At 38.8% G+C, this 25,491-nt stretch overlaps 1 protein-coding gene across 12 annotated transcripts in view; it reads left to right on the forward strand.

Annotated features, from left to right (window-relative positions):
• Nucleotides 1-25,491, forward strand: part of IMMP2L (inner mitochondrial membrane peptidase subunit 2) — a 495,130-nt gene that overhangs the window by 3,072 nt on the left and 466,567 nt on the right. For 10 of the 12 annotated variants that reach the window (XR_012042560.1, XM_072861889.1, XM_072861874.1 and 7 more), the window contains exons 2-3: nucleotides 8,616-8,753; nucleotides 23,629-23,732. Coding sequence is in view for 11 of the 12 variants with exons in the window: in XM_072861889.1 (XP_072717990.1) it covers nucleotides 8,619-8,753; nucleotides 23,629-23,732 (239 nt within the window). In the remaining variant the exon portion in view is untranslated. Of the gene's footprint in view, nucleotides 1-7,194; nucleotides 7,289-8,615; nucleotides 8,754-23,628; nucleotides 23,733-24,144; nucleotides 24,189-25,491 lie in introns of those variants that run through there. The other 2 variants (XM_072861961.1, XM_072861881.1) reach the window with 2 other exon arrangements.

Genomic DNA, 25,491 nt, shown 5'->3' on the forward strand with positions numbered 1-25,491 from the left:
AGAAGTCTTCTGTTTGTTTTTCAACTGAAATTATTTAGTCTTTAAAATTGAGAAATATGATTCTTTTCATATATTAGAGGAAAATATCAATTGTAATTGCCTGGAATGTACACTGCAAGTCCTGAACTGCTGAAGAAACCAGATACTGACTTGTATAAATAGTGTACTGCTCTCTCTCTCAAAGGGATTTCATACTTTTAACTGGTGTGTTCCTGAACTATTATTTAGGGTCTTAGATACAAGGGGGAATGGCCCCTTGGATAATCTGTCTCTTGCTTTTGAAAAAGTTACCAGTTTATGCCAGAAATTAATCTGCAAATACTAAAATAACTTTTTGCTTTTCTATTGTGTCTATGGATGCTTTTACTGTTAATTTTTCAATAAAATGATTAATTACGTATTCCTCAGAGTATTTGGGTTTAGCTGTTTTGTTTATTCCTCAGACCTGAGAAGTTTATATGGCAGTTGAAGTTGTCACAAATCCCAGACTCAAAATCAGTATGGTGGTGAATGGTTATTACAGAGTACACTGGGTGTGCTCTTGGAAAGTCACACAGTGACCTCTAATGTTCAAGGATAAGACCCGAGTTGTTAAAATAAAGGAAGTTATTTTCAAAGGCACAATTTTGCGTATTAGTTTGTACATTCAGTTTATTAATATGCCACAGACAGTAGATAGTAAGCAGTTGATTCATCAGGTCTTACTGCTAGGTTTCATGGGAATATTATGCTGGGGAGTCAGTTCTAATTCCCCCCCTGTTTTGAGCAAGTATGCACAAAGCCCTCTTTACAGTAGTTGTACGAGAACTAGTTACTTTCATAAAGTACACTGAAAATGGAAAACACCTTTCAAGTATTGAATAAATTCTCTCTACTCTTTCTTTTGGAATTATTTATTTGTACCATAATAAACATTATAGTCAGTTATTATGCTGTCCTTATATACTCAATGCATACTTGCATTCTTGAAAGCTTCATATCTGAGAAGCTTATTTCTTATATTTACTCATTTGATTTCCGTTAGGCTAGAAGAAACTTCCCTGTTCTGTACTAAACTTACTTGTCCTTAATCCAAATGCAAAAACTTCTAGAATAGTTTGTTTCTGACAATATTCACGCTTTGAGTTGAATGCTGTTAGTCTTAAGCCGCTTATTCAACGTTATACAAATACTTAACGTTACATATTTTGGTTAAAACTGAATATTCCTTTTTTTTGTTGTTTTTGCCTAAGTTTGATTCTGGATAACCACAACTAACATGACAGTTTCATGTTACTTGAAAGAATCCAGAGCTTTGAGTAGATAAAAGTGCAAATAAGTTAAAAATCAAAGGTTATGCTATTGTTTACTGTAAATATAGTTTACAAATTTAGTGAGTTTGGAAGCAACACCTCATTTATGCAGTCTGCTTGAGACCAAAACATAACAGCAGCTGGTAGTTGTTTGCAAAGGGCACTTCAAATCAATTTTATAAAATTAACTTTGCATGCATTGCATCTTTAAGCTGAAAGGCAACACAGAATTTTCAGTTGGAAGAAGCTAAATATGTGTTACGTTGTTTACTTAAGTGTGTTCCAAAATTGATGTAATTTAGTACTTTCCTTTATGTACAATATATGTGAATGATTATTAGTTTCTTTGAAGATACAGAAACATAAGTAAAAACAATTATTGTATCTTATATTAGAACAACTCGTACTCTGCCAGTCACCTGTGGGATAATATTTGAAGACTTTGCATTACATCTAAAGTTTAACTGCTCTGAAAATATTTAATTTATAACAGTTACTGATCTTTTTTGTATTGCAATACCCATAGAAAAGTGATCATATTACTGTTCTTTTCCTTTGTTGCTTACGTGCGTGAAACAAAATCCTGAATAACTTGTCAGAACTGAGGGGTGAAGGATTACTCTCCGTTCTGAGCTAGTTGTTACTTTAATTGCTGAGAGTAACTTTCATCTACAGTTACATTTCTTCTGCTTTTGCTTTGTATTTTGAGAGTGAAATGTTTTGTTTGGAAACACATGATTGTCCATGAAGGTAAAATTAATGTCCTTGAGACATGAAATTAATTTGTAAGAATAAGCAATATGAATTTCTTTCCAGTCACAACCAACGTGTGGATTGAGCCTTTGTACATGGGATAGATCCCAGTGATGAGATGTAGTAATATTAGCTTAAAAAAAGAATCAGTTCCACATTAAACTGATTTTTTTTTTTTTCCAGTAATAGTTCTGTGACAGATTAGGTTGCTGATTGTTGTGGTTTAAGCTTTTTTGTTTTGATGTGGTTTGTAAGCTGAAGGTTCACTGTGTCGATCTATTTTTGTCTGCTTCTGGGAACTTCTATGTATGTTATAGCTCTGAGAAGATTACAAAACTGTGTTTTTATTGTTGCTGTTCTGTATTGTGGTATACTGGAAAAAAATCTTCACATTTCATAGTGATGTGAGCCATTACATGGAAATTGTAATTGTTTTAATTCAAACTAGGGCATAAGAAAATGGTATATAATGGAGTTGAGGCTAACAAAATCTGCTGCTTTATATTTGGAACAAGTAAAACATCTAGGTATCAGGACAAAATGACTAACCTAGGAGAAATGGAACAGCAGAGCATACACACGTAGCTACTGAAAATGCTGATTAGGTTAGGATTTGCTGCTTCAGTAATACAATGGTCATTTCCTTCATCTGTGGCGTTTCCAAACTTGTAATAGAGCCATATTCTTTAATGACTGTGTGCCGGGGAATACAGGGGGATTAATATGGTGGAGGAATATTGTGAAGAAAACCTGTGTGTAGGGTGTAAATACATTAATGAAATAGAAATTTCACCACTATGCTGGAATAATACCAGGATGGACTTGTGTTTAATGAAGGATAAATGAGAGCTCCTTCTGGAACTAGACAGTATTTTTAAGTGCAAACTTACATGGACTAATATATTTTGATTCTTCTGTGACAATCATCACCATCATATCTATGTGCATCAGCCTGTACTTGGATAAATTTATATGAATTAAATTAGCCTACTAAAAAGTCTGCATAGTTGCACCCTTACAAAAAATTACGGTAATGTAAAAGTTATTGAAATGTATAGCTAAAGTGGGAAATGAGGGTCAGGCTTCATGGAAGTAGTTTGCTGTGGCCTTGTATCATGAAAGATTGTCAAAAGGGCACATGTTAAAAAGATCACACAAGTCCTTATACTGAGCAGCATCCTGTTCATCACAGTTGTTAGACCAGGTATAACCTTGTCGTCAAGTTGTACTAGTCTTACTTAAAACAAAAGCTTTTGTACTCAATTTTATATTTCATAGGATGCAACAGAATTTGGCTCATTCATGTGTTTTGGTATTTTCTGTTATGAAAGTCTTCCTTGTTTTCAGACCATATATACCGGAATTCTAGTGTCATGCCATTGATTTATAGAAAAAGGCATATTGCAATTGACAGATAAGTTGGTTATTTCAATGGATTATTTAACTGTATATAGTATAGTTACCAATTTCTGAACTATAACAAATAAGTCATTTCAAACTAACATAGCAGTCTTGGCTGGGTAGTTGTTTTGCATAAAGGTTGTAATTCCCTCCTTCCTGTTCTCTCACATGCCTTCTTGTAGAAGCACATCAGGGGCCATTTTATTTCCTTTGTGGATGACTGCTAATGCCTTGTTTTTACAGCTATTTTTCCTATCATACTTCTGTGGGTAATTTTTAAGTACCTAGATTTGCAAATATATTGTAACCTGGGGCTTTCTGAATGTTACTTGATGAGTTTCTGCAGGCTGTTTGATAAACAGTGTCTTCTAATGTGCAGGCAAGTGTAAGAAAAAATAAACATTTTATATGTAGAGAGCTATCTAAATAGCATCTCTGCTCCATATGTTGTAGTACCCACAAGAGGCTCATTATAATCCCTGGACCTTTTGTGCAGCAAATACTTCAGTCCAGATAATGCTGTGCTCCATCTGCCTTAATCTCTGAGCTGCACAATGTGAAATTCTTAATGCTTTGACCTGCTATATGCTAGCATTTTTGATCTTGGATTTTTCTTGTCCATGTTGCCATTTCAAACAAGTTTTCAAGGTTGTTGCTTTGAAGTTTGTCAGTTCTACTGAATTATTCTGTGGGGTTTTTTTTCCTAAACCAAGGATAATTTATAAATGCTGATAAGTGTATGCATCTCTAAATTATTTTTACTATGTTTTACGTGTACGTTTTACTTTTAAGTGGTGTGATTTGTTGATTTTATTCAATGTGTCACTGACTGGGCAGAGATCCAGAAATATGTGGTGGTGAAATTACTTTTTTCAGCAAAGAATCCTTTGCTTGCTCCACTGACATACATTTAAACCTGCTGTATATTTAACTGTCAGCATAAAACAGGCATAGCACTGGATTTCAGAATTTTACTCTGGAAATGTGATGCTCTTAAAATCTACAGATACTTTAGAAATCTCTTAAATTTTATATACCAGAGAGTTCCACTCAGTATCACTAAACTGAAGTATCATTGATACTTCACAGAGATCTTATTTTTAGAAAGCACTTGAACCATTACTTACTGATTTATCACTTGGATGAATTTACAATTTTTAAGGAGTATATATGATTACCATCTTTTATTGTTTATATATTAGGAAATCGCGTTATGTCTTTCAAACTTGTTAACATACCTTTATATACCTATGAAATAATTAGGTTCTTGTCCTTAACATTTTTGTTGGCTGTTACTGTACAATACTTCTTCAGATTCTATATAATTAGATTTAAAGCTGTTAAAAAGTTGACTATCTGTTCCAGAGGGTATTCTTCTTTAAAAATAAGTAAAACATAATTTAAAGGAGCATTAGAAGTAACTTTGTAACCTCAGATTCTAAAAATAGATTAGAGACTTGGAAATACTTAATTTCAACCTTGCTAAAGTTTGTAATTATCTTTGAACGTTGGACATCAACATTTTTATATATAAATGACAGGCACATGTGAGATCTATGCGTTTTTTTAATGAACCCATTCATTAATTTGATACAGAAAAATATGAATATAAAATAATAGATATAATATATCTCTATAATATAAATATAAAAGAAATGTAAACTAGAAAAACTCTATATTATAAATATAAAATTTCTCTATAATATAGAGAGAAATGTATCAAATTGAAATATTAGAAAGTTATGGCGGTATTTCCTTCAGTAGTTTTCACAAATTTTCTCAATCCGAATATGTTTTCTAAGAAAATAATTAGAGCACATTGAGGTTATAAAATATAATGTCTAAGAGCAGAATATTGCCTCCAGGAGTGATAGCTATCTAATGTTTTCTTTAAACAAATACTCCAACCCGAAAATTACTTGTTTTTTAAAAAAAATGGTAAGGATCTTTGTTGTGTCTACCCTTTACTACCCTAAATTCTTTCTTGTGACTGCTGTAAATGCTCATCATTACTTTTTTCGCTTCTTTTCTCCTAAGACCACCTAAGTATAAGAAAAGAAATCACTGCACATTTTAATCAAACAGTGTTTATCCATTGAGGATTATCCATTTACATGTACAGTTACTGGTAGAAGATAATGCTGCAAACTATCTTTCTGCTGCCTACATTCAAGCTCTTCCCCTGTGGTAATGCAGGACAACTTGAAGCCCCTCTTACTGAAAGAGTGATGGGTAACCTTCCATCTACTGGCAGTTGTATGATGAAGTATTGTGTCAGTAGTTGCATGGCAACTCTGCATGTGCATATACTTATCCTATGGTAAATGCTTGTCTGTGTTTTTTTGGCGGGGAAAGCTTATGAAATAGACCAGGCAAAAATGTGCACACTGTTCAATGAGATACTGACATGTAGTAACTTCTTACCCTGGTGTTAAAAATGTTTTGTTATATGGAAGGACTTAAGTTTAAAGAAGGATTTGTTTTTAAGTAGTTCTTCTCAAACTGTTTAAAATGTGCATGCATACGTTTACCATCCTTTGGGAAGAAGGGCTTCCACAGTAGAGTAGAGTAATCTGTGTCTTGGGGAAAGCTGTCCCTTACTGTGGGAGGTGGGGAACCAGGAAACTTTCAGAATGTAGCGTGTGACTGGAAATGAAGGATTCATCTTGGTGTGGATGGAAGATAAAACCAGTGGTTTGATCAGTTGCCTAGTGAAGGAAAGGAGGAAGGGAGAAAGGAAGGAAGGAAGGAAGGAAGGAAGGAAGGAAGGAAAATTCAGGGCAAGTAGAGAAGTTCTTCAGCTGTTTTTGGCTTTGGTGGCTTTGCAAATCGATTGCTTGTAGGGGTGCTCTTGGTGTTTTTCCCCTTATCTTTATTCATACTGTGCCTTGTAATACTGCATGTGTCCAAAACCACAAAAGTAGAACCTGCATTCCACAGCCACTCAATACTCCTGGTGTTGCCTTGGCCAAGTGATGTACCGAGAATGTAGCGTTTTGTCTTAACTGTTTTAATCTGACTGCTAGATTCTGTGTCACTATTAATTAGCTTGTAGTTCCAGGAGCATATGGTTGGTCTCCTGTGGATTGTCTGACCAATTACTTTTCTTCAGATACTAGATTTTTCTGTAGATACCAGCATGGGGCTTTTGCAAGAGGTTTATAATGAGATTTGTCAGTGGATTTAGTAGAAGGGATGAGGTGAACATTCATGCTTCATTGTTAATGAAAAATAGGTTTGACTATAAGGAATTTAAAGAGTAAGTAAATTAATCTGATTTCTTAAACTTTAAAAAAAAACTTCCTAAATCAGTCATATTGCAATACATCTGTCAGGCAATGTCTTTCAATTCAAAGAGTGACTGTAGAGAATACGGTGGATATGTTTGTGGGCAAGGTCTCAAAAATGTGTTTTGAGGCTGACATTGCTGTTAGAGTGGAGGAGGTCTGAGATATGCCAGACCTCATAGCAGAGGAGTAGAATTCCAGCCAGAAAAATTGAGAGGTGAAGTTCAGAATTGATGGGTTGAGAGAAGGTGTATAAAATGGTACAGTTGGTAAATGGTAGACAAACCCCTGATTTTTAGAGATTATATTTTTATGTGGAACAAAAGGTAAATCTGTGCCAATTGAGGCAATAGTCTCTTTTGGTGGATTGGTTCCAATAATGAGTTCATAAACGATAAGCTGAAAGTAAAGTGTTTTAACATTTGTCTTGAATTGATGAGGTTTTTTTTCTGTTTCACAGCCTATTTCAGATTCTTTATGAAAGCTGTTGATGCAAATTGAAAATCTTTTCCTGAAACGTGCAGAAAGAAAATAAAATCTAATTACAAGCATTAAGTACGTTTAGTCTTTTTACTAGTTGAACTTGTGTTATGAGCAAGTTATAGATGATGGTGAAGTATTTCCACTTAAAAAAAAAAAATAAAAGAGATTTAAAACCTTGTGAAGGTGAATGTCAGAAGTAGTAGTAAATTTGTCCCTGTCTTTTAGAAGACAGATCTTGTCATTGCAAAGCTATTAATATCTATAAAGAATCTTAGTGAAGAATATGCTGATGGCTTACTTTGTAGAACTGGGTTTCCTCTCTTGAGTGTAATCCTTTATGGAATTAAGTAGCCATATCTGTGACAGAAATATTGCTTTTAGTACTATTTCATCAGAGTGATTTGAATTTGTATTTTGCATACAAATAGTTCATCACTTCCATATTTCTGAAAATGCAACATAGAAAAAATGATTTTACAATAGTGAAATTCTAAATATTCTGTTTGTAAGGGGATTGAACGAAACTGCATGTATTTATGTTTTCCATTATTTTGGTTGAAAAATAATTCTGTGTTCTTGAATATAAACACACTGAAAGACTCAAAAGTTCAGGGCACAGTCTGTTTTCTCCTTCTATTACTTGATCCCTTTTTGCAGGGCTGCTCTCCACCCACTTCTCTCCCAGTTTATACTTGTGCCTGGCATTACTCCGTCCTAGGTGCAGAATCCAGCATTTGGACTTGTTAAATTTCATTCCATTAATCATAGCCCAATGCTCCAGTCTATCTAGATCCCTCTGCAAGGCCTCCTGTCCCTCAAGAGAGTCAACAGCACCTCCCAGTTTGGTGTCATCAGCAAACTTGCTAACAGTGCATTCAACTCCTGCGTCCAGATCGTTGACAAATAATTGAACAGAACTGGGCCTAGAATTGATCCCTGAGGAACACTGCTGGTGACCAGATTTTGGTTGTAAACTCCATCTGAATGCTCTGTAATTGGTTATTTCAATCTACTTGATGTTTTTTTCAGAAATACATAATTAGATTTTGTCTGGTTATATTAGTTTGCTTCTTGCTTAGCTGAACTGTTATCATTGAGTGATTTTTATCAAGTACTTCTGCTAGCACCAGAACACAAGAAATGGTCAAATTAGCTAAAAGGTAAATGTCAATTATCAAGCTCTCTTCTGTAGAGTAGACTTTTAAATTCTGATGAAGATTTCTGTTCTTTTTCATTCTTAAGTACACATTCATTTTTTTTCACTGTGAATATTGGGAGATCCTAACAGATAATATTAATTTATTCTTAACTGCTCCTTGTTGGATTACTACAATATTGTTTTACTTAAAATTTATTTTATAACAACCTTTTTTTTTTCCATTTTCTTCATATTTTTCAGATTATGGCGCAGGCTCAAGGTTTGGGGAAGAGATACATTAAAGCCTTTTTTAAAAGTTTCTTTGTTGCTGTTCCGGTAACGGTGACTTTCCTGGATAGAGTTGCCTGTGTAGCAAGGGTGGAAGGAGCATCAATGCAGGTATTGTTGGAAATATCTTTTGTGTGTCAGGAAATTAAAAAGTGACTGTCCACTGACAACAGCAAGGTGGAAAAGAATCTTTTTCTCAATTGTTATTAAATGACCACATTGTAGTAGGGAATACTTTAATTTCAACTTTGTTAAACAAATACCTTTATGATGTGAAAAGAAAAGCTTTTGAGAACAAAACGTGCCAAAATTCTGTCTCAGTAAAGGGAAAATATATAGATAAGTAGTGATAAAGTTATATTTTTTTGATATCTTCCTAGTCATTTAGAAATAAAGATTTCTTTTTTGAGCGCTACCTTTTGTCTCTTGGGATTAAATTGATGACTCACAAAGAGGCTTTATTAATTTTTAGTAGCTGTATTATAGTAACTGTAAGGCAAAACTGGTTCTTGGTATACTTGCTCTTACTAATGAACAAGTATGGCACCATTTCAGTGAAGAATACTTAAAAATGGCATGAACCTAATATTAATACCTATGCTTATCAGGACATAAGTATCAGTTCACTGTTTTTACTTTGCTTGTACTGAATGTTTATACAGTGTAAGCAAATAAATATAAATAGGATGTGTAACATTTAGAAGATAAATACTCATGATAGTGAACAGCTACTTTGTTTTCTCTTTTGTTGGGACTTGAAAATTATATGTTGTAATGTAGTTAGCCAATTTTTGTATTATTACTTTGCATTTGAAATCATATGCACTTCCTATTGCTGTGCATCACCACTGATAACTATAATTTATTTTCTTCCAATGTTGCAACATTGCAATTAGCAGAGACTAAGGATTTGATTCTCGGATGCCAAGCCCTCTTTTTCTGATTATCTGAGTAAGCTCAGAACCTTGAAGAGAGGTTTCACAGCAACAAAGACCAGCTGCTGGAGTTTGAACGGTGCAGTGTTCATGCAGACGAAAGCTGGGCTAGAACCTGGGCTTGGCTGATTTGTGTTTAATGCTATAGAAAAGCATGGGGTGGGGAGGAGGGAATGGCAAGGTAGCATTGTGCCTTTTGTGGCAGTCTGTAATCTGGTGTTTAACCTCTGTCAAGAAACCTCATCTGGTCTAGAAGGCAGTTCTCACCTCAAGGACAGAGACCAAAGTAAAATCATCGTACTCAGTAATTCTACAATCCAAGACCAGGAGTTAGGTGTAACATAAGTTACCTTTGCCCTTTTCATGAATGTTATTCTGAATATAATTGATGACCAAAGGTAGGAGAATCTCAGGGTTTACAGTTGCAGATCCAGAAATTTGCTCTAGAAAGGAGGAGAAGAGTGGGAAACTGGGAAAAACAGTTTCATTCTCTTTTTACTATCTTCAGATAGGAGAAATTCAAATATATAACACAGCATCTGTATAAATACAAAATCAGTGAGAAGAATACAACTCACCCACTTTCCATCTCCCCATTTTTTGCCTCTGTTGGGATCTAGAGCCACATACAGCATTCAAGATACAGATGCATCTTGAATTTTATGGGTTTGGTGGGGGTTTTTTTGGCTTTTTTTGGGTTTTTTTTTTGCTACTAGTGAGCATGACCTGAGCATTTAATTTTTGAGGGGTTGTTTTTTTAGCCTTTCATTTGGTCTTTTGGTCTTTTCTGTCTCTGACATCATGGTCTGTTTGACATCCATTCTTGTTTGGATAGTTTTACCTTAGTAACTGGAAAGAATTTTTCTAGATTTCCCTACTCCACAAGTCTGTTGAGCCCCTCTGGTCAAGACCTCAGTTTTAATGTTTGCTTTGAAGTCAAAGTCTCAAGTGTTAGGGAGTGCTCTGGTATTGTTCTGGAGTGTTGCTTCTGTACTCACTTGAAGGGCATATAGTTAACTGTGGTTTATCCATGGAAGATTTGAAAAACACTACAGTTACTTGTTCAGATTTATTCAATCTGACAAAGAAGGATATGCACTCTTCATAGTGGCTAGGGAAAGCAATATATATTCAGAGGGTGATTAAAATCTAAGCTCTTCCCTCGATGTGTCTGTTGACTAAACATTCCTTCTGTTGATTGAAGTATGGGTAGCTTGAAAGCTGATGTTTCTAATTTTACTGACATCCTAGTGTCTGTAAAATTTTCTCTCTGTAAACTTCTATGCCTATGGATGTTTTTCAGACTAGAAAAAAAACTTCCTAGTGCTTTTAATAAGATACTAATTTCCTTGCCAAGATTTATTAGGCACCTAAGTAAGTCTGACAGGATCATAATTATAAGGAATATATCCCTCTCTTGCAGAGTAGCTTGAAGAAGCACTGGTTATCGTGTTGCAATTCCATCTAGTTACTGTGTTCTCTGAAGAGCGATCTATGTTGAATGTAGCTGAATGCTATGGGTATGAGGGAGAGTGAAGTTCAGTTATCATGTGGTCATATATCCATATATCATATATCATATATCAATTGCATGGTCATATATCAATTGCATGCTTCCAATGATACCTTATTGTCTCAATTTCAAGATATCATAGCACGATTCCCAAGAATGTGTTTGTAATAGACCTCTAAAACATCTAACTGGCTTTGTGTACTCATCATTGTGGCTCCTGCTGAGCCTCGTCGTGGTTTAACCCCAGCTGGCAACTAAGCCCCACACAGCCGCTCGCTCACTCCCCCCCTGGTGGGATGGGGGAGAGAATTGGAAGGGTAAAGGTGAGAAAACTCGTGGGTTGAGATAAAGACAGTTTAATAGGTAAAGCAAAAGCTGCGCAAAATTGGCTTTTGCAAGCAAAGCAAAACAAGGAATTCATTCACTACTTCCCATGGGCAGGCAGGTATTTAGCCATCTCCAGGAAAGCAGGGCTCCATCATGCGTAACGGTTACACCATCACTCCAAACGTCCATCACCTCTTTCTTCTTGCCGCAGCTTTGTATGCTAAGCATGACTTCATATGGTCTGGAATAGCCCTTTGGTCAGTTGGGGTCAGCTGTCCCAGCTGTGTCCCCTCCTAACTTCTTGTGCACCCCCAGCCTATTCATTGATGGCACAGTGTGAGGAGCAGAGAAGGCCTTGACTCTGTGTAAGCACTGCTCAGCAGTAACGAAAACATCCCTGTATTATCAAGACTGTTTCGAGCACAAATCCAAAACATAGCCCCATACTAGCTACGATGAATAAAATTCACTCTTTCCCAGCCAAAACCAGCAGAAGCCTGAAATTAAAAGTTCTGACAAGAAGCAAGGAATAAACCTCTGTGTGTCATGCTTGCTCTCCTACTCTTGCTCTCTGTTGCACATGCTCTCTCTTCCTCCCCCTTTCTGTTTTTGTTTTGGACCAGCCTACTGCTGGTTCATAGTTACTGACGATGGTAATACTTTTTGACACCCTGGCAAGCATGCTGCATAAAGGTTCTAATGAAAATAGAAATCTTCTGATTTATTCCCAGTGAATTAAGACAGACTTCGTGCATTTCATTGTCTCAAGCTGATTTTGTGTTTCTACAGTGCTTTAAGCCACCTGTCATAATTCTTTCACTTGTGCTGACTTCAGTATATATGAATATTAACTCTAACCTATAGGGAATAACAGTGAACTATTGCAGTTTGTAATTTTATCATCTTTTTAATTGTTTCATCACCTTCTTTTTTCTTTTCAAAATTACTGGTTTTTGAATCCTCACATGAAGTGGTTTTTGTTGCTTAGGATTTTACAGATTGATGTGCTCATCTAGCATTTTGTTAATAGTGGGTTTCAAGTGAGTTGTAATCCGTTTACAACATTAAATGTAAGTGACAAATAACTGGTAATATGATTTCTTAATTGGCTGTTGTGGATCTTTTGCGACTCCTCTTGTAATGCTGGATGTATATTTTAACATGTTTGCTATCATATGGACATCTTTTTTACATCTTGATATCCTTTTTTTTTTTTTCTATTGAGTTTCATTGCTTGTCTGGTATTATGCACTCTTCATATGTAATGATGTGGAAAAGGGAACCCCCCATGGATATATAAATTTGTAAATTCATTAAATCAAATGGACTGTTTTCAAGTGAGATGGAAGATGACAGCGTATGTGCAACTTTATATGCAAGTTCTATTGCAAACAGTTCAATACCAAGGATTATAGCAAGTAGCCTGACCAGCGATCTCTGACGAAGCACACTTGTTTCAGCAGCAAACATTATTGAATGTTCTATTCCATTATGCATAATAGCAGTTGTAATTATTCTGTGGCAGTTTCTCCTAACTTTATTATTAGGATTACTGTACCTAAGCCTGTGAGCTCATGTGAATATTCTTTTTGTTCCCTAAGCTATGAGCAAGTAAGTTGGGACCTTCTGGTATTCACTAGCAGCATAACAACTATCAAGTTAATCATTATTTATAGTAAAAGGGCATGCTTTTACCCTCCTACTTATGGAACCTCATGTCCTGTGAGGCTTCATCATATGGCTGGGGATCACGATTTGCATGCTTTTAGAATTAGATTAGTTAGTAATTGGAAAGAGTGAATATTTTGTGACTTCTGCACCACAGTTCTAATTAGAAGACCTGTGTGTCTCATTTGTAGCAGGCTATTATGCCAAGAACTTGGCAAACAAGTTATAATGCTTCAAGCTAGGGGAAGAAAGAAGCCCCTATATTATTTTGTTTCTTATAAAAATAAAGAGCCCTTGTGAGCCTATTTGTTGAGTACTTTTTCAGAAGCTGTATTTTTGTTTTGCTAGACCAGAGACCTTACTACTAGTAAAAACGTCATGGGGAATAAGTTGTCTCTGAACACACTTTATTAAATTCTTTCTACACTTTTTGTTGTGGAATCACAATTTATATTATTTATGTTAGAGAAAGACTTGCTGAAGAATTTAGATGATTTTTTAAAATGGAAAACTGTAACTGTTGATGTAAAATGAAAGTTGTCTTCTTCTAGTTTTCCTTACATTTCTTCTACTAAAATAGTATTTTTGTCTGTGCATTTTGAATATGTCAGGTTGTTTTGTGGGAAAGAGAAAAAAATATTCTACATTGTCATATTTCTCTCAAGCATAATTCTAATGTGTAATGAGTTGGATATCCACTCTGTATGTCAAAACCACATGAGCAATGTATTGTTTAAAATAGCAAGCAATACAGTATTACATTTAGAGTGCTTTAAATTAAAAAGATTATGCAATATCTAAATGTATTTATACTATAAAGCATTTCCTTTGTTTAAATACAGAAAACAGTAGGAGTCAACTGGGATAATGCAACTAGGGCAATACTGTAACTACCTGGTGTATTTCTCTGTAAGATGAGGCTGATACAGATTTAGTTGCAAGGAAAAGTTTGTGAACACTCAGGTAAATATTTTCTAATTATCAGCTGTGAAATACATTATCTCTTGGAACAACGGGTTTAAAATTTCCGTTTGTTTTGACCTTTTCTTTCGGCCCTTTAAGGTAGATACTAAGGTAGAAACTGAGTACCAAGCAGTTTACTTTGTGAGAATATACCATACGTATGCTTCCCGCTTTGTAAGATCTGCTTCTTTGTCTAATGTCTAGAACCATTCTTAGCTTCTGGCCCATATGTGCCTGCATTTGGTAAAATGAATATGACTGTGAATTGTTTGTGAATTTGTTTGTAAAGAATTTGTATGTAAAGATACTATCCTTTGGTGGAAGATGCTATGAAGGTGGAAAATCATTCTGGAAAATCCTGATTAAAAAAATAATAATCAAATATGTGCTCATTAGCTTCTAGTTTTCATTTATCTGGCTCTTGCAATGCATAGACTCTAGTAAATAAAATAACGATGAGTGTTAATGTACTTACAGCTTAGCCTTGGACCATATTTCTGTGGATTTTAATGTGATCTGCTTTGATCTGCAGATTTACTTGACTAGAAATTTGCCCTATAGTCTCGTCCTGGTTTCAGCTGGGATAGAGTTAATTTTCTTCCTAGCAGCTGGTATGGTGCTGTGTTTTGGATTTAGCATGAGAATAATGTTGGTAACACACTGATGTTTTAGTTGTTGCTACGTAGTGCTTACATTAGTCAAGGACCTTTCAGTTTCTCATGCCCTGCCAGCGAAAAGCTGGGAGGGGGGAACAGCCAGGACAGCCGACCCCAACTGGCCAAAGGGCTATTCCATACCATATGAGGTCATGCTCAGTATATAAACTGGGGGGAGTTGGCCAGGGGGCAGCGATCGCCGCTCAGGGACGGGCTGGGCATCGGTGAGCGGGTGGTGAGCAACTGCAATGTGCATCACTTGTTTTGTATATTCTTTTATCATTATTATTATTATTTTATTTTCCTTTGCTGTCCTATTAAACTGTCTTTATCTCAACCCATGGGGTTTGGTTTGTTTTTTTTTTTTCCCCTCTAATTCTCTCCCCCATCCCACCGGGGGGTGGGGGAGGGTGAGCAAGTGGCTGTGTGGTGCTTAGTTGCCGACTGGGGCTAAACCACGACAGTCGTTTTTGGTGCCCAGTGTGGGGCATGAAGGGTTGAGATGACGACAGATCTGACCAGAGCGTGTTAAAACAAATTTGTTATAAGCATTCATTATATTAGTTTAGTAGTCACTGGTCACAATGTTGATTTATTTGCTGTCAAAGTTGTGCTTGTTCTAAGAGTTGTGTTATGTAACACCTTACTTGCCATATATCCTGTTTATTAGTATTTATGTGCTGTTTATCACCTCTGAGAGGTGGATTAAGGTTATTGCTTTGCTGTACTGTGTAACACTGGCTTATGGTATGATAAAATTATTGGTCGTGAGATCAATCTAGTATTTGTACTCAGCTTTGCTGTCACCTCTGTACTTCGGGAGCCATCTATCGGAAATTATTAATAATTACACTTTTTACTTTTTGTCCTCGGAGAGCCAACTTATGGGGGAGACACTTTCCTCCATCTTCCCCTTCTCCTCCAGGCTAATTACAATAGCTCTTCAGAATTTTGAACATCCTTGGGATGTTCAAACCAGCATGTTCCTGTTGCTGTTTCATGAATGTCTGTCAGGTCTTGCTTAGGGTTAAACAACTATTTCAGAATACTACAGCTACTTAAACCCCGGCAACAGGCACTGCGGCTACTCAAACTCTGGCGACAGGCACTGTGGCTACTCCAACCCTGGCGACAGGCTCTGTAGCTGAACCAGAGAACTAACCTGTGCTGGTATCAGTTGCCCCCATACACAAGAAGAAATCTTGGAAATGAAAGTCAGCTTGTTTAGTAGGGGATGAAGAAGCTTCTCCTAAGAGGGAGCAGGAGGAAGAAGCATACTGCCCCGCCAGCGAGGAGGCAGACTACTCTAAAGGAGGGCCATCACGAGAACAGGAGGAGGAAGAGGAAAAATTCCCCACTTGCTCCTGAGGCAGAACTCAGCAAGAGTGTTTCTCCTCTTCCTCGGATGGAGAGGAAGAACTCATAAACGAGACTGTAACCACCCAATCCCTATCCCTGGGTGAGCTGTGAGATATGTGAAAGGATTTCAGTTGTTGTCCAGGCGAGCACATTGTCACCTCGTTGCTCCGATGCTGGGATAATGGGACCAGTAGCCTGGAATTAGAGGGTAAGGAAGCCAAGCAGCTGGGATCCCTTTCTAGGGAAAGGGACATTGACAAAGCAATTGGAAAAGGGGCACAAGTCCTCAGCCTCTGGAGGTGACTCCCGTCAAGTGTGAAGGTGTCTCGTCCCACTGGGTGGGTTGCGAGAGGGGTGAATCTTTTCTATTCCCTGACAGTTTGTGTACCGACAAAAGCCTATCTCTGCTCGGCAGAGCCGCGTGGTTGGTAGAGTCACGACAATGACTCAGAGGAACAGGCTGGCCAGCAACTTTATTAACTGATGAATTCCACAAACGGACAAACTTAACGAACTGGCGAGCTTAACGAACAAAGGTGATTTGCAATGGAGCTATTGTCTGGGCAACCCGTCACAATTTATCCCAAACTTGCATATATTGGAAGAGTAGAGGGAGAGAGAAGCGAGAAAAGGAAAGGAAAAGAGAGGAGGAAAGAGAAAGAAAAAGTATCACCACCTTTGGATCCCATGATGATGATGACAGATGTGGCCATCCTCCGGTGGTGGGCGCGCGCGCGATTCCCTGGTGGGGGGGGGCATGTCTTTTATAAGCTAATCCCCGCCTCCAGGTGTGCCCCTTCAGGACTTACATGGTTCTTGTTCTAGAAAGTTCTCAATCTTCTGCGCAGGCGCTGGGGGAGAGGGGTGGTCATGAGGGGTCTCTCGGGCTGTTGCAAGCCCCTTCCTCAGATCAACTCTGTGTGACCTCTGGCCATACATGGTCAGGTCCGGCAGAACCCGGAACCGCGCATCCTCCGACGCGCTCTCTATGTCCCACACGTCCTGCTCTCGCTCTCCCCCACCCCGTGCTTGCCTACCTGCCGTTGCCATGCAAATAGCGCCTCAAGTCGCCACAATGTTTGAGACATTAACTCTTTCAGTCTCTCAGAGAAGGAAAGGTATCCCTTCAAGGAAGATGTTATATATCGCCTCAGGAAATGGACCACCATGGAGAAAGGTATCCAGTACCTGAGGGAATTAGCTGTGCTGAAGGTGATCTATGGCAACCTGGACAACGAGCAGTTATCCAAAGATCTAGTTGAAGTCAAGTACACGCGACCCATGTGGCGAAAGTTTGTATGGAGCGCACTGTCATATGCCAACTCATTGGCAGTAATGACCTGGAAAGATGGAGAGGGGCAAGCAGTGGATTAATTGGCTGGCTAACTCCGACAATACGAGAAATGTCTCTCTTCCTCTCTACGGGCTTGCATCTTGGCTGTGGAGAAACTGCCGGACATGGTAGGCAAGAAACTGCCCCAACTGTTCCAGCGATTCAAAGAGGATATGTCCTGCTCCTCACCTGTATGAACCAGTATCTCGGCTATTGGGAGTAAGCGTTCCTCTGCTCAAGAGGGAGGATACAGTGGGTATACACCACAGGCCACCCTATGGTTTTACCTACGTGACCATGGAGAGGACATGAGGAAGTGGGATGGAAAACCTACCTTGACCCTAGAGGCATGGGTATGTGAGTTGCAAGAAAAAACAGTCACAAAAGGGGGTTCTTCCAGGAAAATTGCTGCTCCAGTTTCCAGTGAGCAGTTCCCCAGACAGAGTAAAAGGGCTGATCTTACTTCTGATCTTAATGAAGGGACTCCTGACTCATATCTACAAGAAGTAAGTAATGAATACTATGACCAGGACTAGAAGGGCCCTGCCTCCAGCCAGGTGGAGGAAAGGGACAACCGAGTTTATTGGACTGTGTGGATTCAGTGGCCTGGCATCAGACCCACAGGAGTATAAGGCTCTAGTGGACACTGGTGCACAGGGTACCCTAATACCATCAAGCTATATAGGGGCAGAATCCATCTGTATTTCTGGAGTGACAGGGGGATCCCAGCATCTAACTGTATTGGAGACTGAAGTGAGCCTAACTGGGAATGAGTGGCAAAAGCACCCCATTGTGCCTGGCCCAGAGGCTCCGTGCATCCTTGGCAACCTCAGGAGAGGGTATTTCAAGGACCTAAAAGGGGACTGGTGGGCTTTTGGTATAGCTGCCTTGGAGACAGAGGAAATTAGACAGCTGTCCACCTTGCCTGGTCTCTTGGAGGACCCTTCTGTTGTGGGGTTGCTGAGGGTCAAAGAACAACAGGAGCCGATAGCCACCACAACGGTGCACCGGCAGCAATATCGTACCAACCGAGACTCCCTGATTCCCATCCATAAGCTGATTTGCCGACTGGAGAGCCAAGGAGTGATCAGTAAGACTCGCTCACCCTTTAACAGTCCCATATGGGCAGTGCAAAAGTCTAATGGAGAGTGGAGACTAACAGTAGATGATCGTGGCCTGAATGAAGTCACATCCCCACTGAGTGCTGCTGTGCCAGACATGCTGGAACTTCGTATGAACTGGAGTCAAAAGCAGCCAAGTGGTGTGCCACAACTGATATTGCTAATGCGTTTTTCTCAATCCCTTTGGCAGCAGAGTGCAGGCCACAGTTTGCTTTCACTTGGAGGGGTGTTCAGTCCACTTGGAATCAACTGCCCCGGGGTGGAAACACAGCCCTGCCATTTGCCATGGACTGATCCAGACTGCAGTGGAACAGGGTGAGGCTCCAGAACATCTGCAATATACTGATAACGTTATCATGTAGGGTGATACAGCAGTTTTTGAGAAAGGGAAGAAAATAGTCCAAATGCTCCTGAAAGCCAGTTTTGCCATAAAACAAAGTAAGGTCAAGGGACCTGCACAGGAGATACAGTTATTAGGAATAAAATGGCAAGATGGACGTTGTCAGATCCCAATGGATATAATCAACAAAATAACAGCTATGTCTCCACCAACTAGCAAAAAGGAAACACAAGCTTTCTTAGGTGTTGTGGGTTTTTGGAGAATGCCTGTTCCAAATTACAGTCTGATTGTAAGCCCTTTGTATCAAGTGACCCAGAAGAAGAATGATTTCAAATGGGACCCTGAGCAATGACAAGCCTTTGAACAAATTAAATGGGAGATAGTTTGTGCAGTAGCCCTTGGGCCAGTCTGGGCAGGGCAAGATGTAAAAAATGTGCTCTACACCGCAGCCGGGGAGAATGGCCCTACCTGGAGCCTCTGGCAGAAAGCACCAGGGGAGACTTGAGGTTGACCCCTAGGGTTTTGGAGTTGGGGATACAGAGGATCTGAGGCCCACTATACTCCAAGTGAAAAAGAGATATTGGCAGCATATGAAGGGGTTCAAGCTGCTTCGGAAGTGGTTGGTACTGAAGCACAGCTCCTCCTGGCGCCCCGGCTGCCGGTGCTGGGCTGGATGTTCAAAGGGAGGGTCCCCTGTACACATCATGCAGCTGATGCTACGTGGAGTAAGTGGGTTGCACTGATCACACAACAGGCTCGAATAGGAAGCCCTAGTCACCCAGGGATCTTGGAAGTGATTGTGGACTGGCCAGAAGGCAAAGATTTTGGAATATCACCAGCGGAGGAGGTGATGCGTGCCTAAGAGGCCCCACTGTATAATAAACTGCCAGAAAATGAGAAGCAATATGACCTGTTCTCTGATGGATCCTGTGTATTGTAGGAAAGCATCAGAGATGGAAGGCTGCTGTATGGAGTCCTATACGACAAGTTGTAGAAACTGCTGAAGGAGAAGGTGAATCAAGTCAGTGTGCAGAGGTGAAAGCCATCCAGCTGGCTTTAGACATTGCTGAATGAGAAAAGTGGCCAGTGCTCTCTCTCTATAGTGATTCATGGGTGGTGGCAAATGCCCTGTGGGGGTGGTTGCAGCAATGGAAGCAGAACAATTGGCAGCACAGAGGCAAACCCATCTGGGCTGCAGCACTGTGGCAAGATATTGCTGCCCGGGTAGAGAACCTGGTTGTAAAAGTACGTCACACAGATGCTCGCATATCCAAGAATCAGGCCACTGAGGAACATCAAAACAACCAGCAAGTGGATCAGGCTGCTAAGATTGAAGTGGCTCAGGTGGATCTGGACTGGCAACATAAGGGTGAATTATTTATAGCTTGGTGGGCCCGTGACACCTCAGGCCATCAAGGAAGAGGTGCAACATATAGATGGGCTCGTGATCGAGGGGTGGACTTGACCATGGACGCTGTTGCACAGGTTATCCGTGAATGTGAAACATGCGCTGCAATCAAGCAAGCCAAGCGGTTAGAGCCTGTGTGGTATGGAGGATGATGGCTAAAATATAAATATGGGGAGGCCTGGCAGATCGATTATATCACACTCCCACAAACCTGCCAAGGCAAGAGCTATGTGCTTACAATGGTGGAAGCAACCACCGGATGGCTGGAAACATAACCTGTGCCCCATGCCACCACCTGGAACGCTATCCTGGGCCTTGAAAAGCAAGTCCTATGGCGACATGGCACCCCAGAGAGAATTGAGTCAGACAACGGGACTCATTTTCGAAACAACCTCATAGACACCTGGGCCAAAGAGCATGGCATTGAGTGGGTATATCACATCCCCCATCATGCACCAGCCTTCGGGAAAATCAAACGCTACAATGGACTGTTAAAGACTACACTGAGAGCAATGGGTGATGGGACGTTCAAACATTGGGATACACATTTAGCAAAGGCCACCTGGTTAGTCAGCGCTAGGGGATCTGTCAATCGAGCTGGCCCTGCCCAATCAAAACTTCTACGTACTATAGAAGGGGATAAAGTCCCTGTAGTGCACATAAAAAACATGCTGGGGAAGACAGTCTGGGTTACTCCTGCCTAGGGCAAAGGCAAGCCCATTCATGGGATTGCTTTTGCTCAAGGACCTGGGTGCACTTGGTGGGTAATGCAAAAGGATGGGGAAGTCTGCTGTGTACCTCAAGGGGATTTGACTTTGGGTGAAAATAGCCAATGAACTGAATTGTATGATGTTAATTGCTATATAATACTGTATGTCAGCACTTTTATGGTTGCTACACGCCGTATCAATGGTATTTCAGTGAGAGTCACCCAGATTAATGAAGAATGAACTTTGATGAAACCAAGCAAAGTGCAGTGGTGATGGAACCAGAACTGACTTCAGCATGCAACAATCCAACACCACACACCATCTCTCCTGCCTTGAAAGGCTGTTATGACAGATGGAACCCAAAGTCATGGACTAAATGAACTCAATGGACATTTTAGAGGGATGGCCCATAGACCAAGGGAATGATATCTGTGTGTGTATATCAAAAGGCAGGGAAAGTGGTGGTGATTAATTGGAATGTATTGGAAGGTGTAGGACCTGGGCATGAGGTAGATGGTGTAGAATAAAGGGTGGGTACTGTCTTGGTTTCAGCTGGGATAGAGTTAATTTTCTTCCTAGCAGCTGGTATAGTGTTGTGTTTTGGATTTAGCATGAGAATAATGTGATAACACACTGATGTTTTAGTTGTTGCTACGTAGTTTTTACACTAGTCAAGGACTTTTCAGGTTCTCATGCCCTGCCAGCGAGAAGCTGGGAGGGGTCGCAGCCAGGACAGCTGACCCCAACTGGCCAAAGGGCTATTCCATACCATATGAGGTCATGCTCAGTATATAAACTGGGGGGAGTTGGCCGGGGGGCAGTGATCGCTGCTCAGGGATGGGCTGGGCATCAGTGAGCGGGTGGTGAGCAACTGCATTGTGCATCACTTGTTTTGTATATTCTTTTATCATTATTATTATTATTGTTGTTGTTATTATTATTATTATTTCCTTTTCATTTGCTGTCCTATTAAACTGGCTTTATCTCAACCCACTTTTTTTTTTTTTTTCCTTCCCTGATTCTCTCCCCCATCCCACTAGGGGGGAGCAGCTGTGTGGTGCTTAGTTGCTGACTGGGGTTAAGCCACGACAAGTCCACAGCTGAAAATGTAACTAGCCTTGTTTCCTGTTTAGCTAAACATATTGCGTCCTTTCCCTCCCCCCACCCCTATTTATTCTTTTGAATTGTCATATTCCATACTGTTTATGTGAATTACAGCTACTCAGGACCCCAGCATGTTACTTTTTTTTGCATGTTAAAAAGCTAGTTTTTCACAAGTCCCATTTGAAAAAGGTTTTTATCAACTGATCTGGCTAGCAAAGAAAATATGATTGAGGAAACTGTAGTAAAGAGAAATCAGCACTTCTAAATAGCTGTTAAAGTTAAAAATAAATACTAAGTATCCATCCTGGTTTGCAAGCATAGTTTTACTAAATAAAAATCCAATGAAATTTAGCACTGTGTAATTACTTGCATTGAGAACAGGTGATTTCAGTTCTATACCTGCATTGGTTTGCTCATCAAAGGTACAATCAGTCAGAAGTGAACATCTGGGTGGACACTACTGAGGGCCAAGTTATACTGTAAGGTGAACACTGAATACCTCTTCTACAAAACATCAAATTTTAGCAAATATTGCAGCTATCATACCGATAAATGAGGGGCTGCCTAGTCTCAATACTGTGCTTTATTAAATATGTCACCTAACTCTAGAGTCTAAATTAGAGGTCATCTGTTGGCCAACTTGGAGATACTATAATTGTATTTGAAGAGACTGAAAAAGCTTATTGAGAAATAAGCTATCAAAAGCCTTTAGTCTGGATTACTCTTAAATACTTTCTGTCTAATAAGAGGAGTATTTGTATTTAAATAACACCTGCAAAAACCAATGAAGAACAGTACTGTAATGGGCTACTTCCTTCCTCTGCCATTTCTGATGGGTTAACTCAGAGCCAGCATTAACCAGGTACACTGGTTTTGTACTACGTCACACAAAATAATTAAGTATTTTTCTGTGTACCTCCTAATACTCTGTACTAATTAATTACTTGTTTTTTTTAATGTTGAGGTTAGTGAACAGCCTCATTTCACTGTATGGTTCTGTGAGAGTTCATGCTTTTTTGTATCCTGTTATGGAAGGCCGACATTTACTGGCAGTGTCAGTATATGCTCTAAGTGTAGGGTTTGTTTTTTTTTCCCTTTGCAAAGAGTGCTGAGATTAGTATTGTTACAATTACGTATTTCATTTTTAGTGCGTTATGCCTGCATGCCTGATGCCTGCAGAAAGTTTGCTTTTTCTGGGAATTAGTGTTCTTGGTTCTCCTTTGTTTTTAATGTTAAATGATACGCAGTAAAGGCAATAACTTCTTGTCATCAGGTTTGTTGTAAGTATGTATCCTCTCTAATTTATTTTGCATGCAGTAGTGCATTGAAAGATGTGAACTGCAGGTTGCCATAAATTAATGACATTTAACATAGTATTTAATAAAGAAATATATTTCCCAGAATACAACAGATTCTTGGTCATCTTATAGTAGGTGGGTACATTTTTACTGATTTTAATGGATTTCACCTTGTTGATGGAATGAGAGTTAGGTGGAAGATTCATAAAGGAAATGTAGATCTAAAGCTGTTTACCTCCCACCCCCCCCAGCCTTCTTTGAATCCTGGAGGAAGACAAGCATCTGATGTAGTACTCTTAAACCACTGGAGCATTCGAAATTATGATGTACAACGTGGGGACATTGTGTCATTGGTGTAAGTAATTTTGCATACATTTCAATACATGCTTATATAAATGTTGAACCATCAGTATTTAATATTTCATCTAGAATACTGTAAGTATATATATGAACAAGGAACATACAATTTTTAATAATGCATTATTATTATTCCTGTAATCAGTTTTCAAAACTCAGATGTTCAAAGAATGCATTACCAAGTTTTTACTTGAAAGGAATGCAGTGTAAGATATTATGTGATACAGTATATATGTGTACCAAAACTGTCAAGAAAAAAGAGCTGTGAGGGAAAGAGAGAAAATAGATAAAACATTATGTGGCTTAATGGAGTATACTTTTTAAGTTGCTTGGCTACGCACTCATATTTCTGAGAAAAGTAGTGTTTCTTTACCAATTAATACTAACTTTTTTTTTTTTTTTTCCTGGAGAAATCTGGCTACTGAATAAAATTTTAGCTAAGATCACAAGAATTCAGCTGTATCCATAAAGGACAAATGTAGCAAAAAAAAAAAAAGTGCTACAATTGTAATGGGGAGGTCTATGTACCAAAGCCAAAAGGTGGCAGTGTTTCGCTGTTGAAAATATTCAAGACTAACAGAGGACAGAAACTCTATTTCAGCCCTAATGTAATGTAGAAATGGAATGTCAAAGTGTGCATAACTGACACAATGATATAATACATACTCATACTACATGCTTGAATAGTTTAAGCTTAAGGTTTTAGTTTTGTAAGTGAAATGCACAATATGTAGATTTTAAGAGAACTGTCTTTGGAAGCTATGTTATCTGGCTTCCTTTTTGTCATATATCTCTTCTAATTGTCCCATTTTTTTGCCTACCTCTTCACTGTAGTGGTAATTTGTATGACAATTTTCACTACCAGCTCTTAAAGCAAACTCTCTCATGTAGTCTTCTTTTGTTAGAAACTTAAAATTTACTTTATGGTCTGTCTTATTGTCTGGCTTGTAAAATTTTCCGTAAATGGTCTAGCTACAAATATGAATTTATTCATGTTTGCAACACCTAATGTTGCAAAAGGACTCCAATTTCAGGTCACTTAATGACTGCTTGTAAAATTTGATTCTGCCTGTGCGTGCATCCCTCTGCCCAAGTCATGCTCTGGTGATTGTTTAAAACAGTGAATGTAACTGATTAGTAATTAATAGACTGAACAGAAGATGAGCATGTTGTCTGATCAGAAAACAGAATGGAGAGTTTCATTCTTATTATAATTCTTGAAGGTTCATGGTACCATCTGAGCCATCTGCATTGATTGCTTTCACTTTGCTGTGTGTTTGGGCATGATAACTAATATTTTAGATGCTGTGGTTTTTTTGTATGTTTTGAAAATTTTGCCTATTATTGGTGTAGCTTATGTACACCCACATGGAAGAAGTCACATTGTATTTATGCACTGTACTGAGGTTTTTCTTAATCTTTGGGGAAGTACACAGAGACTAGAGAATTCAAAAAGCACTTTAAGAACAATACAGATGAAGTTAAACAATGTAAAAATAATCTATTGAATATTTATGATATGAAAATATTGAAGGATATTTTATGTATCAGCAACAACTTCTAAGTTGTTAAGTACTTCATGATACGGGTTCGTTAGAAGCAGCTTTGGCATACTAGCTTATTGTAATGTAAAGTTTTTAATTCTGTTGTAAAGACTTGCAGGATATAGTATCTGGATGTGATTTTGTACCCATGTGAGTTTGAGACTTTTGGTACATGAGGCTTTTATTGTGTAAACAGGATAATATTTTTATCCT

Source organism: Ciconia boyciana, chromosome 1 (assembly GCF_034638445.1).
Source record: "Ciconia boyciana chromosome 1, ASM3463844v1, whole genome shotgun sequence".
In the NCBI taxonomy this organism is placed as follows: Eukaryota; Metazoa; Chordata; class Aves; order Ciconiiformes; family Ciconiidae; genus Ciconia; species Ciconia boyciana.